This window comes from Tilletiaria anomala (assembly GCF_000711695.1).
Source record: "Tilletiaria anomala UBC 951 chromosome Unknown K437scaffold_65, whole genome shotgun sequence".
Lineage (NCBI taxonomy): Eukaryota > Fungi > Basidiomycota > Exobasidiomycetes > Georgefischeriales > Tilletiariaceae > Tilletiaria > Tilletiaria anomala.
The window spans coordinates 17,856-38,886 of NW_013546957.1; the positions used below are offsets into that span (position 1 = coordinate 17,856).

At 58.2% G+C, this 21,031-nt stretch overlaps 5 protein-coding genes across 5 annotated transcripts; 1 reads left to right on the forward strand and 4 right to left on the reverse strand.

Moving 5' to 3' along the window:
• Positions 1-278: 278 nt before the first annotated feature.
• Positions 279-4,351, reverse strand: K437DRAFT_155396 (uncharacterized protein). Its single transcript, XM_013386771.1, has 3 exons — positions 3,063-4,351; positions 2,853-2,976; positions 279-2,783 (listed from the first exon to the last, which is right to left on the reverse strand). Exons 1-3 carry the CDS (start codon positions 4,080-4,082, stop codon positions 520-522), a joined length of 3,408 nt encoding a protein of 1,135 aa, XP_013242225.1. The 5' UTR covers positions 4,083-4,351; the 3' UTR covers positions 279-519.
• A 1,871-nt stretch (positions 4,352-6,222) lies between these two features.
• On the reverse strand, positions 6,223-8,748 carry K437DRAFT_155440 (cytochrome P450). Its single transcript, XM_013386772.1, has 5 exons — positions 7,423-8,748; positions 7,254-7,315; positions 6,807-7,174; positions 6,581-6,709; positions 6,223-6,491 (listed from the first exon to the last, which is right to left on the reverse strand). The coding sequence occupies exons 1-5, from the start codon at positions 8,543-8,545 to the stop codon at positions 6,320-6,322; spliced, it is 1,854 nt and encodes a 617-aa protein (XP_013242226.1). The 5' UTR covers positions 8,546-8,748; the 3' UTR covers positions 6,223-6,319.
• Positions 8,749-9,234: 486 nt separating this feature from the next.
• On the reverse strand, positions 9,235-10,550 carry K437DRAFT_278832 (putative prohibitin PHB1; the record flags this gene model as incomplete). The annotated part of the gene is made up of 6 exons (XM_013386773.1): positions 9,235-9,253; positions 9,337-9,626; positions 9,724-10,011; positions 10,093-10,170; positions 10,274-10,377; positions 10,523-10,550. 6 exons carry the CDS (start codon positions 10,548-10,550, stop codon positions 9,235-9,237), a joined length of 807 nt encoding a protein of 268 aa, XP_013242227.1.
• Positions 10,551-10,857: 307 nt separating this feature from the next.
• On the forward strand, positions 10,858-14,772 carry K437DRAFT_257657 (uncharacterized protein). Its single transcript, XM_013386774.1, has 4 exons — positions 10,858-11,696; positions 11,779-12,914; positions 12,973-14,361; positions 14,434-14,772. The coding sequence occupies exons 1-4, from the start codon at positions 11,000-11,002 to the stop codon at positions 14,719-14,721; spliced, it is 3,510 nt and encodes a 1,169-aa protein (XP_013242228.1). The 5' UTR covers positions 10,858-10,999; the 3' UTR covers positions 14,722-14,772.
• Positions 14,773-14,953: 181 nt separating this feature from the next.
• On the reverse strand, positions 14,954-20,614 carry K437DRAFT_269241 (putative RPO21-DNA-directed RNA polymerase II, 215 kd subunit; the record flags this gene model as incomplete). Its single annotated transcript, XM_013386775.1, has 5 exons — positions 14,954-15,068; positions 15,141-15,485; positions 15,549-15,680; positions 15,743-20,451; positions 20,525-20,614. The coding sequence occupies 5 exons, from the start codon at positions 20,612-20,614 to the stop codon at positions 14,954-14,956; spliced, it is 5,391 nt and encodes a 1,796-aa protein (XP_013242229.1).
• Positions 20,615-21,031: the final 417 nt, after the last annotated feature.

The following is a 21,031-nucleotide window of genomic DNA, read 5'->3' on the forward strand; positions in this document are numbered from 1 at the left end:
ATACCTGGCACTACGAACACAGCCTCTCTCATCAACATGTATCACTGCATGAATTGTCAAATTGGATGACAAGATGTATTTTGAAACGTACATTGGTCTGGCTCGACTTGGCATGCCGTCCGCGCTCAAACATTGCGGCTCTATGGCTGTCAAATAATACAAGGGAGGCTGTGTGCGTGCGTGCATGTACGTGTCCGACCTCCAGGCCGGTCACTCGGAGATGGAAATAAATGGATCACATACAGAAGTGTTGGTGTTTCGCGAGTTAAGGTGCATGTTGCTGGTGTATCAAGATAATGTGGGATGGTGAGGATGCACTTGCTAGGAAGGTGCTTTGAATCGGTGGAATAGGGCGAGAAGTACACAATTTTGTCGAGCTGGCAGCTTGGCCAAGAGTCGGAACAAGTCGAAAGTGATCGAATCGTCAGAAAGGGGGGCAGGTGAAGATTTCACGCGAAGAGATACAACGCGCGAGACAGCGGTTAAAGGGGCAGAGAGATGTGGAATCCAGTACCACATTCACTCGTCGATGCTGTTTGTGTCTCCATCGTCGGACAGAACGCCGTTCCGCCCGTGCCCGTTAGTGATATCCTCGTAAGCATCAGTGTCGCCGTCATCGGCTTCCCCATCGTCATGAGCTCCATTGCCATGGGCTCCATTCTGCTGAGCGACAATGGCGCTATGTGACGCGCTTGGGGGGCGGCTGTGGAGGGTGATCGACTTGGGCCGTGGGGGGTTGCTATCGGGAGCCGCTGCGGGCGCATTGGCCGGCGAAGCAGGCGACGTGGCTGCCGTGTTGCCCTCGAACTGCCTTGCCGATTTGTCGGCGCTGCCGACACCAGTGACTTCCTCCTCGATCGGTGGTGGCCGGTCGACTGCGCGCGGTGTGCTATTCTTCGATGAGACGCGCCGCAGCGACGAGGCGCCCTGAGCTTCGACGTCTGCGACGACGGTGGCCTTCCGTATTTGCACCGTGCCCGACGAAGGGAAGCTCTCCAGCCTGCGGCGCGGAGGCGCAGGTGGCGGGTTCTTGTTGTTGAGCGTCTTGCTACGACCGAGCGGGCGGTGGTCATTGAGGGACGCCGGTGGCGGCGCGGCTGTGTGCTCGTTGCGCTGGTTAAAGGGGTTCGAGGGGCGCTCGATGCTCGCGGCGGACATGGCGTTTTCGCTCATCTCGTCGCTGGGCGAATCGAGCTCAAGCGGAATATCTTCGGGTATCGGGCTTGGCTGGTTGTCCCGGGCGCAGGAACGCTGAATCTCGTCCTGCTCCTGGAGCCAGCTAGGTATGTTACCCTTGCTGGCGCGCGTCGCTTGAGTGTCTGCGCCATCGACGTCGTTGTTCAGCTTGGACAGACGCCGACCGGTTGGGGGCTCATATACGTCCGGCGAGCGTGTGGCTGTGCGGTTTGTGACGGAGGACGAGGTGCGCACGTGCCCGGTGCGGCTCTTGATGCTCTTCACCTCGTCCTCCTCGCTGGTGCGCCTTACGAGCGTCGTCGCGGCCTCGCTGACGCTGCGGCGCTGACCGTGCGTCGAGCTGCCGCCGCCGAGGCTCTTGCGCTTGATGTGGCCGCTGCCACCGGCTTGCGACGCAGAGACGGAGCCGAGGCCATACAGCTGCTCGAACTGCTGCTGCGCCGCGAGGGCAAGCGGCGCGATCACCTCTGGAGGCGCGACCTGGCCCGTGAGAAGACGGGGCGCAGCTTCGCGCCTGGACGCCTTGCTCGGCTTGGCCGCGACGGTCGAGGACCTCTGGATGGTCGTGTACGTCTTGGGCGGGAGCGCCTGCTTGGCGCGCTGTACTTCGCTGGCGGCGTTCAGGCCGGCCTGGATCAGCGGGCTGATCGGCGCGCGCGGCGGTAGTGGCGGTGGCAGCCGATCGAGCACGGTTGACAGGCGCGGCTGAATGTCGCCGCCCCACTGCGAACCGCCAGCGGCGGCAGCGCTGGGGCCATCGAGGACGCTCGCACTGGGACTGCGCGAGCTGGCACCCGAATCGCCTCTGTCGCGTGGGACGGGTGTGCGGAATGGGTTGGGCACCGGCGCTGCGGCGGATGCGACGACGGGCGTGGGACGTACGATGCGAGGCTTGCTCTGCTTGAACGGGTTCGGCGCCGGGTTGAAACCGAGCAGTGCGTCGATCGGCAGCTGGCCCGGTTTGGGCGGCTGCGGCGGCGCGGGTGTCGGTAGCGCGGGTGCGGCATGATGCAGCACGTATGGATGCGCTTGCAGCACGACATACGGCGGCCGCGCCGGCACAGCTTGCGGCGCCTGGTCGCGGAAGGGGTTCGAACTGGACGCCTTGGCTTCGGCTAACGCGCCTGGCGGCAGCGGAGGCATCGGCTTGGATGCCGTCTCGGAGCGTGGTGGGGGGAGCGACAGCCTGCCGGCGCCGCTAATCGCCATTGGGTGCGGCTTGGCGCTCGAGGATGGGACGGCAGGCGGCGGTGGCGACGCCAATTGCTGCTGTTGGTGCGAGTGCGAATTCGACGCGTGCCGATGTGACTGCCGTGTCACGGGCTGCGACAGCGACGCGGGCGGTGGCGGCGACGCGAATGGGGCCATCGCGGACGGGGGATGCTGTGTCTGTGCGCGCGTATAGGCGTGCATGCTGCCTTCCGGCGGTGGCGGTGGCGAGACAAGGGTATCTAACGCCTCGCTGCGTATGTCGCCGAGCGAGTTTGACACGGAGATCATCGGCGGCGGGGGCTGCCCGACGTTGGAGGGGCGCTCCCTTGTGCACCCAGACGCTTTGCGTGTCGCAATGGTGCGCGTTGGGATCGCTGTGGGGCAATGTATCAGCACGGGTCTCTGTAAGCCAAGCGTGCGCGGACCAGCGTAGCACTACTCACTCTGCGTGAACAGGAGCGACTTGCAAGGTATTTGCCCTTGCTGGGCCCAAGATGCAAGGCGCATCCACGCAAAAAAATGGCCCGTTTTGATGCCGAGCGGCGTCCGTTCGAAGAGCGCCATGATCTGTGCAGGGTGAGGAGAATCACCAGCGTCAGCGGAAGAACGTATGCGGAGCGCCGAAAAAAGCAAAGAAAGAAACCAGCACGCACCATCGCCTCATCACGTAGCTCGATCCCACACTGTTCGCGCAGGAAGCGGAGCGCGTCCTGCTCGTCATACAAGCCGTCTACACCGCTCGGGCTCTCCTTGAGCTGAAGCAGCGCAGGGACGTACGCAGAGTACTCTTCCGGACTCAGCCCGCTCTCGTCCAGGTACGCCGGCCGCAGATTGCCATCGGTGGTCGCGGCGGCGTGGAATGGCGTGCTGGGCCCGGAGAAGAAGGGCGTGTGTGTGGATGACGGCATGGCTCGTTGTTGTTGTTGTTGTTGTTGCTGCTGTTGCTGTGGTGGTGATTGCTGCTGCTGCTGCTGCTGTGCACCTGCTCGTATAGGCAAAGCTGGGGAAGGGTGTGTGTGTGCGTGGTGGTTTAGGACACTGCCGCTGCCGAGGGAAGATGGGCTGCGCTGGTTGGCAAGGGGCGAGAAGGCGCGCGCGGCTGACACGGCGCCGCTCCCTGTCTCGACAATGCCAAAGGCAAGTCCACGTGCGCCTGGAGGGCGCAGCCCTGCTCCGACGGCGGACGTGGAGCGCTGGAGGTACGCGATCTGCTGCTGGATCTGGCGCTGTTGCTGCTGATGTTGGAGTTGGAGTTGGAGCTGGAGCAGCAGCGACGGGTCGCCGTCGGTCGCGGTCGTCTGCGAGAAGGTCGTCGACAGCGACTGCCGGCCGGTAGTGGATGAGATGCGCGTGCCTTGGCCGCTGTCACTGTCACTGCCACTGCTGCTGCTGCTGGAAGATTGGCTAAGACTGCGGCGGCGACGACTGCTGCAGCTGCTGGACCTGGGTCGGCACCTGCTTCTGCTGACGTCCGAACTGGAACGCGCGCGGAGCGGATGTGTATGTGTATGCAGGGGCCCCAAAGCGGCAGCGTCGGCGGCGGAGGAGGTAGTGGTTGAATGCGTCTCCTTGCAGGCGGAGTGGTGAGACGACTCGAGACGCGGTGCGCGATGGATGTGGTGCGAGGAAGCGCTAAAGGACGATGCTTGCGTGGGAGGAGATGATGAGCTCATCTCTCCAGCGCTGCAGCCATACCTTTCGAGTGTCCGGTTGCGGCTTCGATGGAGAAGGAGAACGAGGCGAGAGACACTGGTTGGAACTGCGAGATGTCAAATGTCCAAGCACCAAGGAGCGAGCGGGTCCCTGTAGGATGGCGTGCAGCCGAGCTGTTGATTTGTTCGCTCGTATTGACGCTGGCAATAGCGTTCTCGCCGCGCTGGTGCAGCGTTTGAGAGCAAGTAGCCAGCCGGATGAGGAGGAGGTGCTGCTGTGCGTTTTCTTTCTTTCAGCGTGGCGTCGTCTGCTAGCTATGCATCATCAAGCAAAGCAGACAGGAGAGGCGAATGGCCTGCGATAAGGCAAGTCCGCAGTAGTGAATGCTGGCGAAGCGTCTCGAGGGAGCGAGAGGTTGTTCACTGACGGGCTGCAGAGAGACGGGGTCTCTACTTGCTGCCAGTGCAGGTGCGATGGGATGGATGAAGGATGGCGAGGCTGCACGTAGCTAGATCGGCATAGATTGCTACCGACCTAGCCCTATAGAGCTGGTGGGCGATGTCTCGCTGCTGTGCTAATCTGCGCGCCTACACACGTCTGGACTGGTCTGGGTTTGGGCAGTGCTGTGGGAGCGCACTCGAGAAACGCGGGCTGGCGCTGTCTCAGACTGCACCCTCCTCGTTTTTTGTGCAAGCTGCCTTGAAGCAAGCGGCCAGACCCCTTCGCCTGGATACACACACATATATACACACGCATACACACATACACATGCATGCTCTTCCCCCATTGCTCGCAGCGTCCAAGAGCACGTAGGAGCATGGAAGATGGATGGGAAGGATTATGTACATGCGTTTATAGAGAGTGTATGGGAGGAGCAAGCAATGCACTGCACAGCACTGCGCAGAGATCTGGCTGACTGCCTTGCTCGTCATGATGCTAGAAGGTGGTGACCGAACAGCGGCGGTGGCTACGGGCACTGCGCCAGCCAGCTGAAGCATTGGGCCGGCACAGCGCCCAGCGCCCCCTGGCCTACCCGCCCGCTGCTGCTGTGCCTCCTTTCTCTTTCCATGGGTTCTGTTTTTGTTGGCTTCTTCCCCGCGGAGACGGACTCAACTGCGCGCCGCACCGCACCGCACCGCTCCGCTCCAAACCACACCACACTACAGCAGCACCTTCGGAGGGGAGAGTGTGGATGCGTGCTGGAGGTGACGAGGAAGAGACCCACACTGGGCATGTGCTTGTTGCTTTTTCAGCTTGCTCAACACTGCGTGCCATCCTAAGATGCAAACCCTCTCCCTCCTCGTCCCTGTCCATCATCCATGTTGCACTGCCAGTGAGGGGGCACAGGCAGCAGGTCCCCCAGCCCAGCCCAGAGAGCAGAGGCGAAAAAAAAACGACAGCGAACGAGCCGCTGGGGCGCCGCACTCCTGCTTCTCGCACTGACAGATGACGTATGTACACAACGCACATACAAGGAGCCTAGCAAACAACCACCACGTACTTGCTCCACATATTCACTTCGCAACTTTCGGCACAAGACTCTTTCCATGTTGGCGAGGTTCATCATTGTACAAGGTCGACGCTTTGGCTAAGCAGAATATACGCGCCCACCGGAGGATGCTGCTCCTTCCAGAAAAAAACAACAGTACAAAAACGGCTTCGCCTCTCCACTCTCCAGATCTTCGTCATGGTTCCGTACCCAGGCACGCCCTGATGGCCAATATCACCTACTTGCGCTGATGTCAACCGCCAACACTTCCAGAGCGCTTCACTTTGTTCGGTACGCACACTGGCCATCGTCACACGGACGCGAGGCCAAAAGCACTTAGTCAGCACGGTCAAAACACGTCCTCTGGCGCGCCGTGGCCCACTGTCGCTGCTTTCGCGCGCTTATTTGTGCACAGTGTGCAAGCTCGATGATATGTACGATACGCTCGGGGATGGTTCAGGTGATCAGGACGCCAGCCAGTCGTGACGAGTGAACATGACGCGGCCGCCGGCTTCGGTGTGGGGTCTCGCCAGCAAAAAAGAGGGCTCGGCCTACCTCTAGTCTGTGCAAGCATGTACTCGTATGTATGCAGATTTTTTTCTTACGCTGTCCAAGCACATCGTACCGTCCGCTGTCCATGACAGTAAGCAATCAATGCAGAAGCGTGCGACGGAAGCATATCCGTCACCCGTTTCGAGCAAGGTGTACATGCGCAACTCCCAGCGAGCAGCTCCCAAAGCACAAAAGCAGAACCAAACTTGGAGAATGTCAAACACGCGAGATCCGAAGCGGCATCTGCGCTCCGAGGTGCTCCTGGCCCTTGACGCGCGCGCGCATCACGACGCTCTGCGTCCGCTCCAGCTCCCACCCGTCGACGGGCTCGAACTGGAACGCGAGAACTAGCCTCAGCAGCAGCGCCTTGCCTTCCGCGAGCGCGAAGCTGGGAGGCCAAAAAACGCGGGCCAGCGTCCGCACTTTGTCAGCGCTGGATCACGCGAAAGCACACGCGCACACTCGTCAAGAACGCACCGGTTGCCGATACAGCCGCGAGGACCAGAGAGGAAAGAGAGCATCTGTAGCGGCATGCCTGATTCTTTAGCCGACTGCGGCACGTCGGTCCAGCGCTCCGGCTTGAATGTCAACGCGTCCGGGCCCCAGCTGTGCGGCCAGAAACGAGAAGAAGAGGGAGGAAGCCAAATGTATCGGTCAGTAGGGTCTCCTTTGCACCCACGCTTGTCGATGCTCCAGCACTTACATGGCCTCGGAGGTGTTGATGAGAAAGATCGGGATGAGCACCTCATCCCCCTTCTTCATGACGACGGAGTCGAACGTGCCCTTGCCGTCGCGGCGTGGGTACGCCTTGGACAGCGGCAGGACCGTGTCCTTCTCGCAGACTCTGCGCGTGCTGGGGATCGGGGACGAGAAGCGCAGCGTCTCCTTGACTACTGCGTCCAGGTACGGCAGACTGCTGAGCTCGTCGAATGACAGCTCATCGCGCCCGGCCATGTATTCGCGCGCCTCGGCGCGCAGCTTCGCTTGCACGTCCGGCCGCAAGGACAGCTCGTGCAGCGCCCACGAGATCAGCGTCGCAGTCGTCTCGTGTCCCGCGAGCAGCAACGTTGTCTGCCGGATCGGTCCCCAGTGTCAGCGGCGCGCAGCGTGGCCCACAGCGGTACTGCACAATGCGGTCACGGGCACTCACCATCTGGCCAAGCAGCTCGGCATCAGAGAGACGCTCGGACTCGCGAATGTCCGAGGACATGTCTGCGGAGCCGAACAGGACATGTGTAAAAAGCAAATTGTTCTCAAGGGCGCTCTTCATAAAGGATGATAAATGCAGGTGCTTGATGGGAAGGAGGGAGGGGACTCACTGCTGCGCATCATGAGCATGAGCAGATCCTTGCCTCCAGCAGCGTCGTGACCCTGCGCCTCCCAATCGGCCTTGTTTATCTCGAGTTTGCTGCCTTTTTCGTGCACGCCGTGCATCTCCTGCAGGATCTGCCTGCGCTTTTGGGCGATGATCACTTGACTCGTGCGCTCGAGGACGGCGTACGCTTCTCGGAAGCTGCGTTCGCGCGGAAGTTCGAGGTGCTTGAGCCACTGAAGGCTCGGCTTGGTCTGTAGCAGGCTCTTGAGAAAGAACAGCGGGCTCGGCGGGCCGAAGAGCAGCGTCGCCTTGAACGCCTCGGAGACCTCGTCGAGCTCCTCGCCGTCCTGTTTGATACTGTTGAACGACCAGTTGAAGCCGGCCTCGCCGATGATGTCCAGCGTCGCGCGCGAGAGCCAGTGCGACACGTTGAGAACGGGCCTGTGCGCCTCGCTGGCCTGCGCCGAGGCGTCCGACTGCCCGGGCAGGAACGCCTTGGGGGCCGGCCCGGTCGTCTCGTCGATGATTTGGCCGAGGCGCGAGACGAGGTTTTCCGAGTGCTTGAAAAAAGTCGGCGTCAGGTTGCGGATCGCGCTTACGCCAAAGGCCGGCTGGAGGATCTTGCGCTGGCGCTTGTGCACGTCACCCTCGACGACGAGAACGCCGTTGCCCAGCATGCTTGCGAGCAGGTCGCGCAGCTGCTGCGGCTTGGGGAAGCTGTAGCTGTGTTGCGCGCTGAGCACGTGCATCATCGCCTTGGGGTCGACAAGCAGCAAACGCGGGGCGTAGAACAGGTGGCGGTACACGAGCACGTCTGAGCGTGTCTCGCGCATCCACTGGAGGTGCGCCTCGCCGGTCGGCGCATCGCGGATCTTGTGGAGGTCGCCAAAGATGGGCAGCGTGTACCAGCGGCTCTCGTGGCGCGGGGCGGGAATGTCTTTGTATCTCTCTAAGCAGAGAAGGTTGACCGCGGCGAAGCGTGCGAGGCAGCGGGTCAGTAGGTACACGGCGAAGAGCACCAGCGCTCCGAACGGCAGGGTGGCAAGCAAGCCGACAGCCCGGGCGAGCTGCCAGAGGAGGGTTGAGCTGGAAGACATTATATGAGAGTCTGGCATTGACCTCTCCATGCAACTTGTCGATGGTGTTGGTATTGATGATATTGGGCGGGGAAGCAAGCTTATGTATCAACGCGTTCGCAGTTCACACACCGTGGCACACTTTGAGCACCCCCTCCCCCCGGTCTTGCAATGTCAGCAGGGAAACGTCATGTTTGTTCCGGGCTTGGTGGGGAGGGGCTGTCGTAAGCGCCGGTTGGACGAAGTTCCATAGTCAGTATCGCTGCGAGACACGGTCGGTTTCCATGGTCAATGAGGGCGACTTGCTGGAGAGAAGCGACGAGAGATACTAGGATGAGAGGATGCCATGGAAAGGGTAGGGTGGGGACAGAGATAGCTGGAGATGGAGGTGAGGCAGGCATTGCGCCAGTGTCCGCTTGGGCCAGGTCAATACCCTGCGGGTGTCTCTCGGCCGAGGAGGCTGCTCTATCAGTGCTCGGCCTTCGGGACGAAAAACTGCCACTGAGAGGGGGGGGACCCGGCCGGGACGGCGCCGCGCTCGCAGACATAGCCGATGGCTTGATTTGAACGACCAAGAAGATACTTACTGGATGATGGAATACTCTGCAGCCGCTCGTGTGTAGTAGCATGGCATGGGAAGAGGAGTGATGTATTGCGAGAGAGCGCCATGTATGTGACATACACTGCGGCCACTGTGGATACTGTACATCTCGGGAGCTTTTCGTGGGTGCGGGTTGCGTTCACGCTTGCATGTTGAGGCTACGAGTTCCGGGAGGGACGGTATGCGATGGTTAGCGCTGCACTTTAAACCCCCCCTCCAAGAGAACAAGTCTGCGACTCACAGCATGCCGTTTCCGTGCGGCAGATAGGTCACATTGCGTGCATTTGACAGCGTCGATGCGATCTCCTTGCTTGCCTCAATGCGCCGGATCGTCAGCAATCCATCGCCTGCCTTCTCCAGCGCGCGTGAGATGGTCGTCGCCGCCTCCGCCTCGCCCTCGGCACGGATAACGCTCGCCTGCCGCTCTTGCTCAGCCTTCTCAACGACAAACTTGGCGCGCTCGGCGTCTTGCTGCGCGATCTGCTTCTGCTCGACGGCCTTCGTGAATTCTTGGCCGAATGTCATATGTGTCTGCGAGAGAAGCGTACAGACCGCGAAAGAGCACGGCAGCATCAGTCCCATGGTTCCAGTTTCAGTGGCACTGCAGAATGAAAATTGTGATTCTCACAATTGAGACATCCTCAAGGACAATGTTGAACTCCTGCGCACGCTTTAGCAGATCCTCGCGAATCCGTGCGCTGACCACTTCACGTTGCGTGATGAGCTCTGCAGCATCGAATTGCGCAACAGTCGCCTTCAACACCTCGTTCCCGATCGAGGGGAGAACTCGCTCATCATAGTCTTGCCCCAGGGATTGGTAGATTCGCGAAAGGTGGCGCACATCGGGTCGTGACAGGACACGCAGGGTGAGTGAGACCATCTGCAAATCCTTCGAGCCAGTGGTCGTGGAGATGTTCTGCGTGAGTGAACAAAGATGGGAGAAGGAGTATATTTCAATCTGTGACCACTCTGTCCTCTATCATTGGAGCCAACTCACCCTTGGCTTTACGCGAACATCGTACAAGATGGCACGCTGAAGCCATGGAATCAGGAAATGCGTGCCCTCGCCACTCGCCTGTATTTTTTCAACCAAAAAGGTTATCAGTCTGATATTTCGGGCATTCATTGTGAAGGCAGCTAGCAGCCGCATAAGTGATACAACAGGCGCAAGCACTCACGACGTTCTTCACACCCTGGAAGCGGTCGAACATGACCGCCCTGTATCCTCCTGGCACATCATACAGACTTGACTGCAGCGCAATCGCTGCAACGCCCAGCGGGACTATTGGCAGTATTCCAGATATAGGGGAGCGGTTAATGGCAATGGGAAGGATGTCAGTAACCCTTGTACGATCAGATGTAAATGACACATTCGAGAAGTCCGGTGGGGACTGCCAGCTTGCGCTGGTCACTGCGCAGATGCTCACCCGCAAATCGAGCGGCCAGTTGCGACATTGTGTAGCTACCAAAGAGAGCTGTCTGCCGTTTCCTTAGTTGCACACAATTTTCACAATGCTCCGAATGTTGACGATTAACCTCAAGCACCCCTGGTTGGTGAGGTGATCCTTTCGATGGTGCTGATGTGAGTTGCTTGGACGTTGCTGATGGAAGCTGTTGCACTTGGCGGTCTGCGTTCTCTATGCATGGGTTTACGGGGGAGCTGGTCTCGCGAGCGCGCTCTCTCAGCTTGGCTTGCATCCACATTGTCGTTCGTCCGCGACACCTTCTCGCCTTCCCTTTTGTCATCGCGACAACCCAACGTGAACACGCCGCCAGGGATGCCCGAAGCCATCGATTGAGACGCGCGGCAAAGCTGCTTGTGAACATTACGCGTCTGATCGGCGAGAGCAGCGCCGTTTTCGAGCACGGCTGCGCCAAACGAAGGTGACGCAGCCTTACCCATCATGAGCGTCGCGCTCAACGTGACAGGCTCGCCGGACGAGTCGCTGCTCACTGACACAGCAGTCCGGTCGCGTCTCTCCGCCTTCCTGCAGCCCTTGCGTGATGTGCTCACTGCCCAAGCAGCACCGCCAGCAGTGCAAGAAGGAGATGGCGAAGGGAGCAACCGCACTGCAGCAGCAGCGGTGGCTGGAGCCAACGAAGGAGCAATACCCACGACCACTGGCGCGCTCACCTCGATGGATCTCGCCAACTTGACGTACAGCTTGCAGTTGTTCCAAGAAAAAGCGCTAGGCTTAAATGCACTAGCGCGCCACATCAACCCATCAGCGTCCTCTCTCGCATATAGACACCCCATCCGTATCCCTTCCAAGCTCTTCCTCACTTCGCCTTCCTACCAGAACCACGCTGGCGCGATCACAGCAGATGCGCCGCTATATCACATCCTCGAGGCTGCGCTTCTCTATCTCCAACAACATGGCCGAAAAGGGTGGTCGGATATGGGGCAAGTCGATGCCGAGGCCGCTAGTCAAGACGCCGAGGCCACGCAGGCGCGGAGGGTGTTCTATGCAAGTTTGATTGCCCATGTGAGGGACATCCTGAAGCAAAAAGGTATCATCAAAACGCACAAGGTTGCTGCACCAAAGGACTGGACACATGCGCAAGTTGAGTACAATAAAGGCTTAGCTCAGGAACTCCAGCGTGAGTATTGCGGGAATGCACAATTTGCGCAGCTGCTGTGCTGACTTCAGACTTCGATGATTGCGTTTCCTTGTCTCAAAAGTCGACTGGGCTGAAGACCCTGCATCAGCAACGCACGTTCTGTTCGATGCGGAGTCCGGACCAAGCACGTCTTCGCTGCCGGCGGGCGAGGCAGCGGTGCCCGGCCAGTCCGAGTTCTTCCGGACACTCGCCAAGAAGGGTAAAAAGTCGCTTATCCACGTCTGGTACCGGCCTGACTCGTACGACACATGGCTCCCACCTACATCGTCCACCGCGTTTGCATCGCCGGATCCAGAGCCGGAGCCCCGGCGGCAGGGGGAGGCGTGGGTCATCAGCTCACGCTGGCTCGCCGACGGCGTCAAGTACAACGAGTTGATGAACGAGGAAGACTATGAGCACGAAGACGACCCCGCTCATTCTGATGCAGCAGCGGGTGCTGAGGCTGCGCCAAAGAAGCCACGTATCTCCATCAGTCTCAAGAAGCGCAGCTTGCCGGAGGAAGTGACGGAGGAGACGGAGGACGGCACCACCAAGAAGGTCCGGTTATACGTTGCGTCTGAGCCTGTCGGCGCGAAAGCCATCGATTTGACTGGTAGCGCCAGTGAGATTCCGGGGAAAAAAGCCGAGCAGGACCCTATTCCGGACGGCAGCCTGGGCAATTTGGATCAGGTGGCACCGCCGAGCAGGACCGCGGGCGAACCGGCGACCGTTGTTGTTGCGGAGGCGCAGGAGAGGAAGGAAGGGCATGCGCCTGATGTGGACAAGGCAGGCGAATCTGGTCACGCGGGCGATGCAGGTGATGTGACGATGGCGGATGCCACCAAGGAGAATGAGGAGGAAGACGAGCGCGATGCTGCTGTGTTCGAGGCACATCGCGCACGAGCTCAGAATGTTGCCAAGAAGTACCTAGCTGCTCAGACGCAGGAAGTTATCATCCCTTCTTACTCCGTCTGGTTCGATATAGCCAAGATTAACCAGATCGAGAAGCGCTCGCTGCCGGAATTCTTCAACAATCGCAATCGCAGTAAAACGCCTTCCATCTACAAGGACTACAGAGACTTCATGATCAACACATACAGATTGAACCCAAGCGAGTATCTCACTTTTACCGCTTGCAGAAGGAATCTCGCAGGTGACGTCTGCGCGATCATGAGGGTACACGCCTTCCTTGAACAATGGGGCTTAATCAACTACCAGGTGAGCTGCAGGAAATACGAGTGTACCAGGTGAAGCCGTACTGATTCTCCTCTGGCAGGTGGACCCGGAGACGCGGCCTGCTGCGCTTGGCCCACCCTTCACTGGTCACTTCCGTGTCATCGTCGACACACCTCGCGGTCTTCAGCCCTTGCACCCAGGTGCGAAATTACCACAGCTCAGCAAGACCGGAAGCGCACCAATAGGTGACAAGCAGGCCGCTGCGGAGGCCCGCGCCGCTGTCGCCACCCTCGAGCTCCGCAAGACGATCTACCAGTCTACCGCCAAGGGTTCGCGAGCCGTCGGCGAGTCCGAAGCGGAGTCACTCGCGGACCAGGCGAACGCTGCAGTCCAAGCTGGCGCAGGTGCGCAACCGAAGTACTCCTGCAACACTTGCGGTACAGACTGCACACGTCAGCGGTACCACGCCATCAACGTCAAGGACTTTACGCTCTGCCCGAACTGTTACCTTGAGGGACGCTTCCCTTCGAGCATGTTCTCTGGCGATTTCCTACGCATGGACAACGTCGACTTCAAGCATGGAGGCGCGAACGCTGCGAAAGGGGATGACTGGAGCGACGAGGAGACCTTGCGGCTTTTGGAAGGTCTGGAAATGTTCGACGATGACTGGAGCGCTGTCGCCAACCACGTTGGCACACGCAGCCGAGAGCAGTGCATAATGAAGTTCATCCAGATGCCGATCGAAGATCCTTACCTGGACGGCGGCGCCTCTGCGGCTGGTAGTATTGGGCGGCAATCGAACGGTTCGGCCTCCATGTCTGCGCAAGGCATCGCCCAACGCGACCTAGGGCCACTGCAATACGTCCGCGACCCTAAGCTCGGTGTTCCATTCGCTCAGTCTGATAATCCGGTCATGAGTGTGGTCGCTTTCTTGGCAAGCGCCGTTAGCCCAGCGGTTGCGGCTGCTGCCGCGCAGTCGGCCCTCGGCGAGCTGACCGATGGCCTTCGTCGACGGCAGAAGGACAAGGCTGGCGGGCAGCAGCCAGCGGATCAAGGACAAGGCGCAGAATCTGGGAAAGAAAGCACTGCTGAAAGCGATAGGGAGAAGGAGACCGACAGTATGGACGTGGACAAACCTGCAGAGAAGGACGCAGCTCCTTCAGTGCCTCTGACGATTGCAGTCGGCGAGAATGGCGAGCCATTGACTTCAAAGCTACCCGCGCAAGCGGACGTCCAAGTCACCGTGTCTGCAGCCGCCAAGTCAGACGTCACGCAAGTGAAGGAGAACCGCGAAGACAGCGAGATGCCCGAGGGCGGCAAGGCCAGGGCGAAGAATCCTGAGGCCATTCCTAAAAATGCGGTTGAGAAAGCAGCTGCGATCGCCCTCGGAGCAGCGGCAGCCAAGGCGCACGTGCTTGCTAGCTTTGAGGAACGAGAGTGTCAGCGTCTCGTCGGTCAAGTGGTCGAGGCGCAGATGCGCAAAATGGAAGTGAGTAGTAGCTACAATGTTTTTGCCAGCCAAGCCAAGTCAGCTAAGCTGATTACTATTCTTCATTTATAGCTCAAAATGGCGCAGTTTGAAGAGCTGGAAACCATGCTTGAAGCCGAGAGGCGGAGCATTGAAGCTGGGCGCAAGCAGCTGTACCATGACCGTCTTGCCGTTCGCCGTCAACTCGCTGCCGTCAACGACTTACTTCAAAAAGCGAACGCGGCTGCAAATCAAAGCACATCTATGAGTCTCGAAGCCGCGTCAAGTGCCTCTCATGGATTGCCAGGGCAAGGACCAATCGTGCGGCAAGCAGGGAACGTTCCGCATCCTGAGGGCGGTAACGTTGGCAGAGTAGGATGATTCGCATGTGCTGTATTTTCAAGTAGCCAAGTTTTCATTTGTCTCATTTACGCACATCGGGACGTCCTTGTTTCATCAACGATATGAAGAGAGGATTGCGCATCGTTTGGTGCTTCAATACACATAATCCCATGCTGATGCCCCATTAGCGGCGTGCTATGGGACGCTTCAACCGGTAAGCTGTGGCACAGACGCTAATACTGATGGCAAAAAGCCCAAGGGCTGCAATTTATTACTGATCACGATCAAGATACATGCTCTTGGAGGTGAAATTGGATCTTCTTGGAGGTACGCCTCCTCTGCTTCCGTTGGCTCCATTGGTGGCTGCTGCGCCGGGCGATGCAGGACTGAAAAAGTGAGGAGTATGGTCAGCGGCGATACAACCGAGAGGCATATGGGGCTCCACTCAGTACACTCACCTATATTGTGGAGAAGTAGGTTGCTGACCAGCGGGCGAGGTAGGGCTGTATTGTGGGCTCGCCGGACTATACTTTGGCGACGTTGGAGAGTACTGTGGCGAGGCTGGCGAGTACGACGGACTAGCGGGCGAGTAGGCTGGACTAGCCGGAGAGTAGGCCGGGCTCGCAGGCGAGTACGCGGGACTGGCGGGAGAATATGCTGGACTTGCTGGCGAATACGCGGGGCTGGCCGGGCTGTAAGCTGGGCTCGCAGGGCTGTACCCTGCGCCCGATGGCTTCCCGCCGCGTGCTGGACTCGTGGGCGAGTATGAGGGGCTTGCAGGTGAGTAGGACGGTGAGGCCGGCCTAGACGGCAGAAAATGTGTCAGTGGTGAGTGAAGTCAATTGCACATTTTCAATGAAGCTCACGAGTATTGTGGAGACGCTGGCGAGTAGCCCCGTGGCGACGTTGGTGAATACGACGGAGATGCCGGACTGAAGCCAGGCGACGCTGGGCTGTACCCAGGTGAGGTACCAAAATTGAGCTTCGGTGAAGTTGGCCTGCAGAAAATGAATCAACAGTGAGAAACATTTGCTCAAATGGTAGCAGATTTGAGACTCACGAATAAGAAGCTGCATGCGACTGGTACATTGGGCTCGCTAAAGCTGCCCCAGGACTCGTCAAATACGCTGCTGGAGATGTCGGGGCATAGCCATACGCCGGCGATACCGCTCCTAGATGAGTACCTGGAGACATGCCCCCGATGGATGATCGCATCGGCGAAATTCCTTGTCCCAAGTAATCGACGAACGCATTCTCTTCATTTGTCGGATTGACAAGGGGCGAGAAGGCTGCCACATCATGTGCCTGCGCTTCGGCTTGCGCCATCGGTGACATGCCGTCGTACGGTGTCATCATGCCGATGGGGGTCTTGTCTCCGAAATGATCAATTCTGGATGCCATTAAGGCCTGCATCGGCAAACGATGATCGACAATGACTTCTTGCAGCATCCGCATATTCAGAGTAACGTCGAATGAGCCAGTGCCCATAGGCGCCATCTGTCCAAGGAGGACGTTCTCAGCAACACCCTTGCAGTCATCTGCTTCGCCCATTGCAGCCGCCTCGATCAAAATCTCAACAGTTTCTTCGAAGGAAGAGCGCATCAGGGCGCCTTGGTCCGTGCGGTTAATGCCGTGGCGTGTGATAGCCATGAGCTTGCCTTGTGTGGTCATGATGTCCACCAGCAAACCAATGTGGCGGTAGTTCACGTACGAGCCGCCAAACTCGATGACCATTCTCATCTCCCGCAGTAAAGAGTTACGCGCTGCCTCGATGCCGAAGACATTGAAGATCTCGACGCAGTTGTTCGAGACCGTGCGCACGGTATCAACACCTTCCACAGCTAACACCTCCTTTAAATTGGTACCTTGCGTATCCAGTACCCATTCGAGGACAGGCTCCCATTCACCAGTCTTCAGGTTAATACGTTGGTGCTCCTTCTCGTGCTTGACGATGAAGACCTTCTTGATGCCTTGCACACCCTTGAGATCGATCTCGGTCAGCATGTTCGCTGCAAGGTTCTTAAGGAACGTGTCTTCGTCTCCTAGAGGCTCTTTCTCCGTATCATTGTTGACCACGCGAATACGTAGAACAAGCTGCTCCGCGTTGTCTTCCGAATGCATGACGAAAATGTCTTGGCCGAACATAGCCTGAATCTTGCCTGCAACTTCTGCCATCGACAGATTCTTGTCAAGCATCTGGGCTCTGTCCAGTACAAGACGCAACAGCCATGGAGACTGCTTGTCCAATGTCTGTTCGACCTCTTCATCCGGGATGGCGAAGAAGGCGTCAACAAAGTCTTTGTCGTCCTCAATGAGGGTGCCGACCGGGTTCGGATCATAGTGAATCTCGACGGCACTAGTGACGGTCTGGAGCGTGGTGTGTGTTAAGTAGGTCTGGATGATCTTGGCGCTCTCCTCGGTTTGACTGTACTGTTCACGCAAGTACACTAGAACAGATGGGGTACGAATATTCTCTGCGCAGTTGATGATCTCCTTGAGACGCGGAACACCGAGCGTGACGTTCTTGCTCGATACACCAGCGTAATGGAACGTGTTGAGCGTCATTTGTGTTGCAGGCTCTCCAATCGACTGCGCGGCCAGCGTCCCGCACATCTCGCCTGGGTTGGCCACGGACATAGAGAACTGCTCTCGGACTTCGCCGATCACCCAATCGAAAGACTCCTTGTTGAGACCCAGGACTTCGATGACATGTTTCGAAGCAAGGTACGACCGCAGGTGTACTTTGAAAAGTAACGTGGCGTTCTCCTGCGCAGTACGACTGATCGAGTCATCTCCACGGATGACCGTCAGATCCTCGAGGACTTCGCGAACAGAAGCGATGATGTGTGCCGGCCCAACATCAGTGGGCTGGCTGCTGTCGACAACGAAAACTTGTTTGGCGTTGGTGACCAAGCGCGCAATATTGAGCGGCAGCATGACATCATTGCGGTTCGTGTTGAACATCTCGAAACGCAGCAACCGACGGTCTTCCTCAAGCTGAGTAAATTCGTCGTCGAGCATCGTCTGCAGATCTTGCGACCAGTCCGCCAGGCCAGCTTGCAAGCGACCTTTCCGGAAGCCGCCTTTGTGCAGGTCGACCTTGAATCGAGCGCGGAACTCAGCATCGTTAAGCTTGTGCGTGAGCAAGAACTGCCGCTCGATCATCGCGCCATCCATGCCATCTTCACCGTAGATGAACTGGATGATCTTGTTCGTCGAGTTGCGCACGGTGCCATCATAATGGACCATTACATCTTCAAGAGCCTTGACGAGACGACGCTGGATGTATCCCGTCTCGGCAGTTTTGACAGCCGTGTCGATCAAACCCTCACGCCCGGCCATGGCGTGGAAGAAGAACTCATGTGGAGTTAACCCCCGAAGGTAAGAGTTCTCGACAAAGCCTCGGGACTCGGGCGAAAAGTCGTCCTTGGAGAAGTGCGGTAGACTGCGATGGCGGAAGCCAAACGGAATACGCTTGCCCTCAACGGACTGTTGCCCGACGCAGGCAGACATTTGCGAGATGTTGATGAAAGATCCTTTACTTCCCGCAATGACCATCTGCTTCACGTTGTTCCAGTCCGGCAGCTCTTTCTCTGCTCTGCTACCAACATCGTCACGTGCCTTGTTGAGCGTTCGGTTGACTTTAGTCTCAAAAGACTCTCGGATTGTCATACCCGGCTCTGGCTTCATGCGATCGAAACGCGCGTCATCGATGAACTGCTCGACTTCGCGCTTCGCAGTCGCGATCGTCTCAGTGATATACTTGGCGACTGCGGCATCAGCGACCGTATCACCAATGCCGATGCTGAAGCCGTTGTGAAGTAGCCAGAAGTTGACGACCCTCTGAGCGCCGCCAAAGAAATCTCTGCAGATCTCCGGCCCCTTCTCGCGGAAGATGATGTGGATGAGACCCCCAGCGGAGGACCCAACGACGTTCTTCTTGACGACGCCGTACATGATCTCGCCGTTGTCAATTTCCACGCCGTCATCCTTGGCGTTATTCTTTTCCGGCGTGATGCGGTCGCCCAAGCTGACGTTGACACCTCTGGGGATGCACATCGATATGATCTGCTTCCCAGACCAGTATGGCTTCGGCTTAAGGATGCATGGTGTCGGAAAGAGACCATCCCATTCGGGCACCCAGAGGAGGATGTTCTGCACCTGATCATAGTCTAGCAGACAGTCGCGCAGCGTGAACTTGCGGATACCGCACAAGGTGTCCTGCACAATGCCCATGACCGGCTTGTTGCCCTGTGGAGAGACGATGTTCTTGGCGACCCAAGCGATCTGGCTGAGCTCCGCGCGCGTCTCTTCGCTCTGCGGAACGTGCAAGTTCATCTCGTCACCGTCGAAATCGGCATTGTACGGCGGCGTAACGGAGAGGTTCAGACGGAAGGTAGAAAAATCCATCAGCTTAACGCGATGGCACATCATCGACATCTTGTGCAGTGACGGCTGGCGATTGAAGAGGACAAAGTCCCCATCTTTGAGGTGGCGCTCGACGATCCAGCCAAACTGAAGCGTCATGTCCGATCTCCGACCGTACTTAAGATCTATCCGCTCGCCGGTGTCACGGACAACATAGCGTGCACCTGGCCACTCGGTCGGCCCGTTGCGGACGAGCTGCTGGAGGTAGTTGATATTGTATGGCGTCACTCGCTCCGGGTAGGTGAGGTTGCGGGCGATGCTCTTCGGCACTCCGACCTCGTCCAACTCCAGATTGGGATCACCCGTGATGACGGTACGGGCAGAAAAGTCGACACGCTTGCCCATCAAGTTCCCTCTCAGGCGGCCCTCTTTTCCCTTTAATCGAGCACGAATAGCCTTGACGGGCCTACCGCTCTTCTGCATCGCCTGAGGCATGCCAGCAATGTCGTTGTCCATGTACGTGGCAATGTGGAACTGCAGCAGCTGTTCGAACTCGCTGATGATGTGCGCTGGCGCACCCTCCTCCTCGAACTTGCGCACATTGACGTTGGACTTGATAATCTCGGCCAGTTTGTATGTCAAGTCGTCTTGCGCCTGTTGTGTCCCCTGGCCGCCCTCTGTGACACCAGGTCGAACCTGAGGCGGCGGCACCGGCAAGACTGTGAGGATCATCCAGTCTGGGCGTGCGAACTCTTCCGACAGACCAACGACAGCGATGTCCTCGGACGACATTTTTCGCAAGATCGAGTGTGCTTCCATCGCCGTCAGTGGACGCTTGTCCGGCTGAGCGCTCTTGGAGCCCTCTCCCTCTGCATCCTCGTCGTCCTTGCCCCGCTTCCACACCTGAAAGAGCTTGAGACCCTCTTTGCGAATGGCTGGCTGCTCGTGCCCACATCCACCATGCCCGGCCTTGTTGTCTGCAGCATCGTCCCCAAAGTTCATGTCATCCTCCTCCTTTGGATCGTCGGCTTGGCAGATGGGGATCTTGCTACAGTAGTCCCACACCTCTTGGAACCGCCGCTTTCTGCTGCCGCGCGTGCGCTTGAGGATCTGGTCAAAGACAGGGTCGCTCGTCGCGTCCGCTTTTACTTTTCCGCAGTGAGTGCAGACGATCTCTAGCAGTTTCTTGACTTTGCCAAGGAAACCGATGTGGAAGACCGGTCGTGCAAGGTCGATGTGAGCAAAGTGACCAGGACACTCGGCCATGCCTTCACCACAGGTCTGGCACTTTTGCGTGCGGTCGATGGTGCCCATGCGGGGATCCATCAGCCCGCCGACACGAGTCCGCCCCGTCTCGTCGAGAGTTTCGGGGTACTCGACCTTCATGACCGAGATGGCGCGCTAGAAGACGACAACGAGGTACAGCGCTTTGAGCCAGAAACTAATGGAATGGTGCGCCACGGTAGCAACTCACGATTTCCTCAGGACTCATGATACCGAACTGCACTTCCCTCACCGGCCGCACTGGCGCCGGCGAATCGGCGAAAGACACACCAGACGGCATCTTGACCCTTGATCGTTGCAAACGGCACTGAACTGGGTCTGTCTCTTTTCGTCTTCCTCAATTCGCAGCTGTCAGCTTGACCTGTGTCTATGTCGCCACCAGATGCGAGTACCACGACTCAATATGCTTTTTGTTGGATGGTGTTGATAGCAATGGTGTTGTTGATGGTAGTGGCGCTGATGCTGCCTTCCCTTTTTGCGGTAGCCCTTCTATGAAAGATGCAATATCAGATTTGGCGAGAAACTGAAACGACAGCGGATTCGGTGTGCCAAAGAGCGGTGAGTTGGTCGAAGCGGCGTCAATCTCTCCGTGGATGGGTCAAAGGACGTCGAGGGGGTATCGTGGCTGGCGTGATTTGTGTCGTGTTGCTCGAAAGAATGGGGACAACAAGACTTTCTTGACACTCCGTCTAGAATC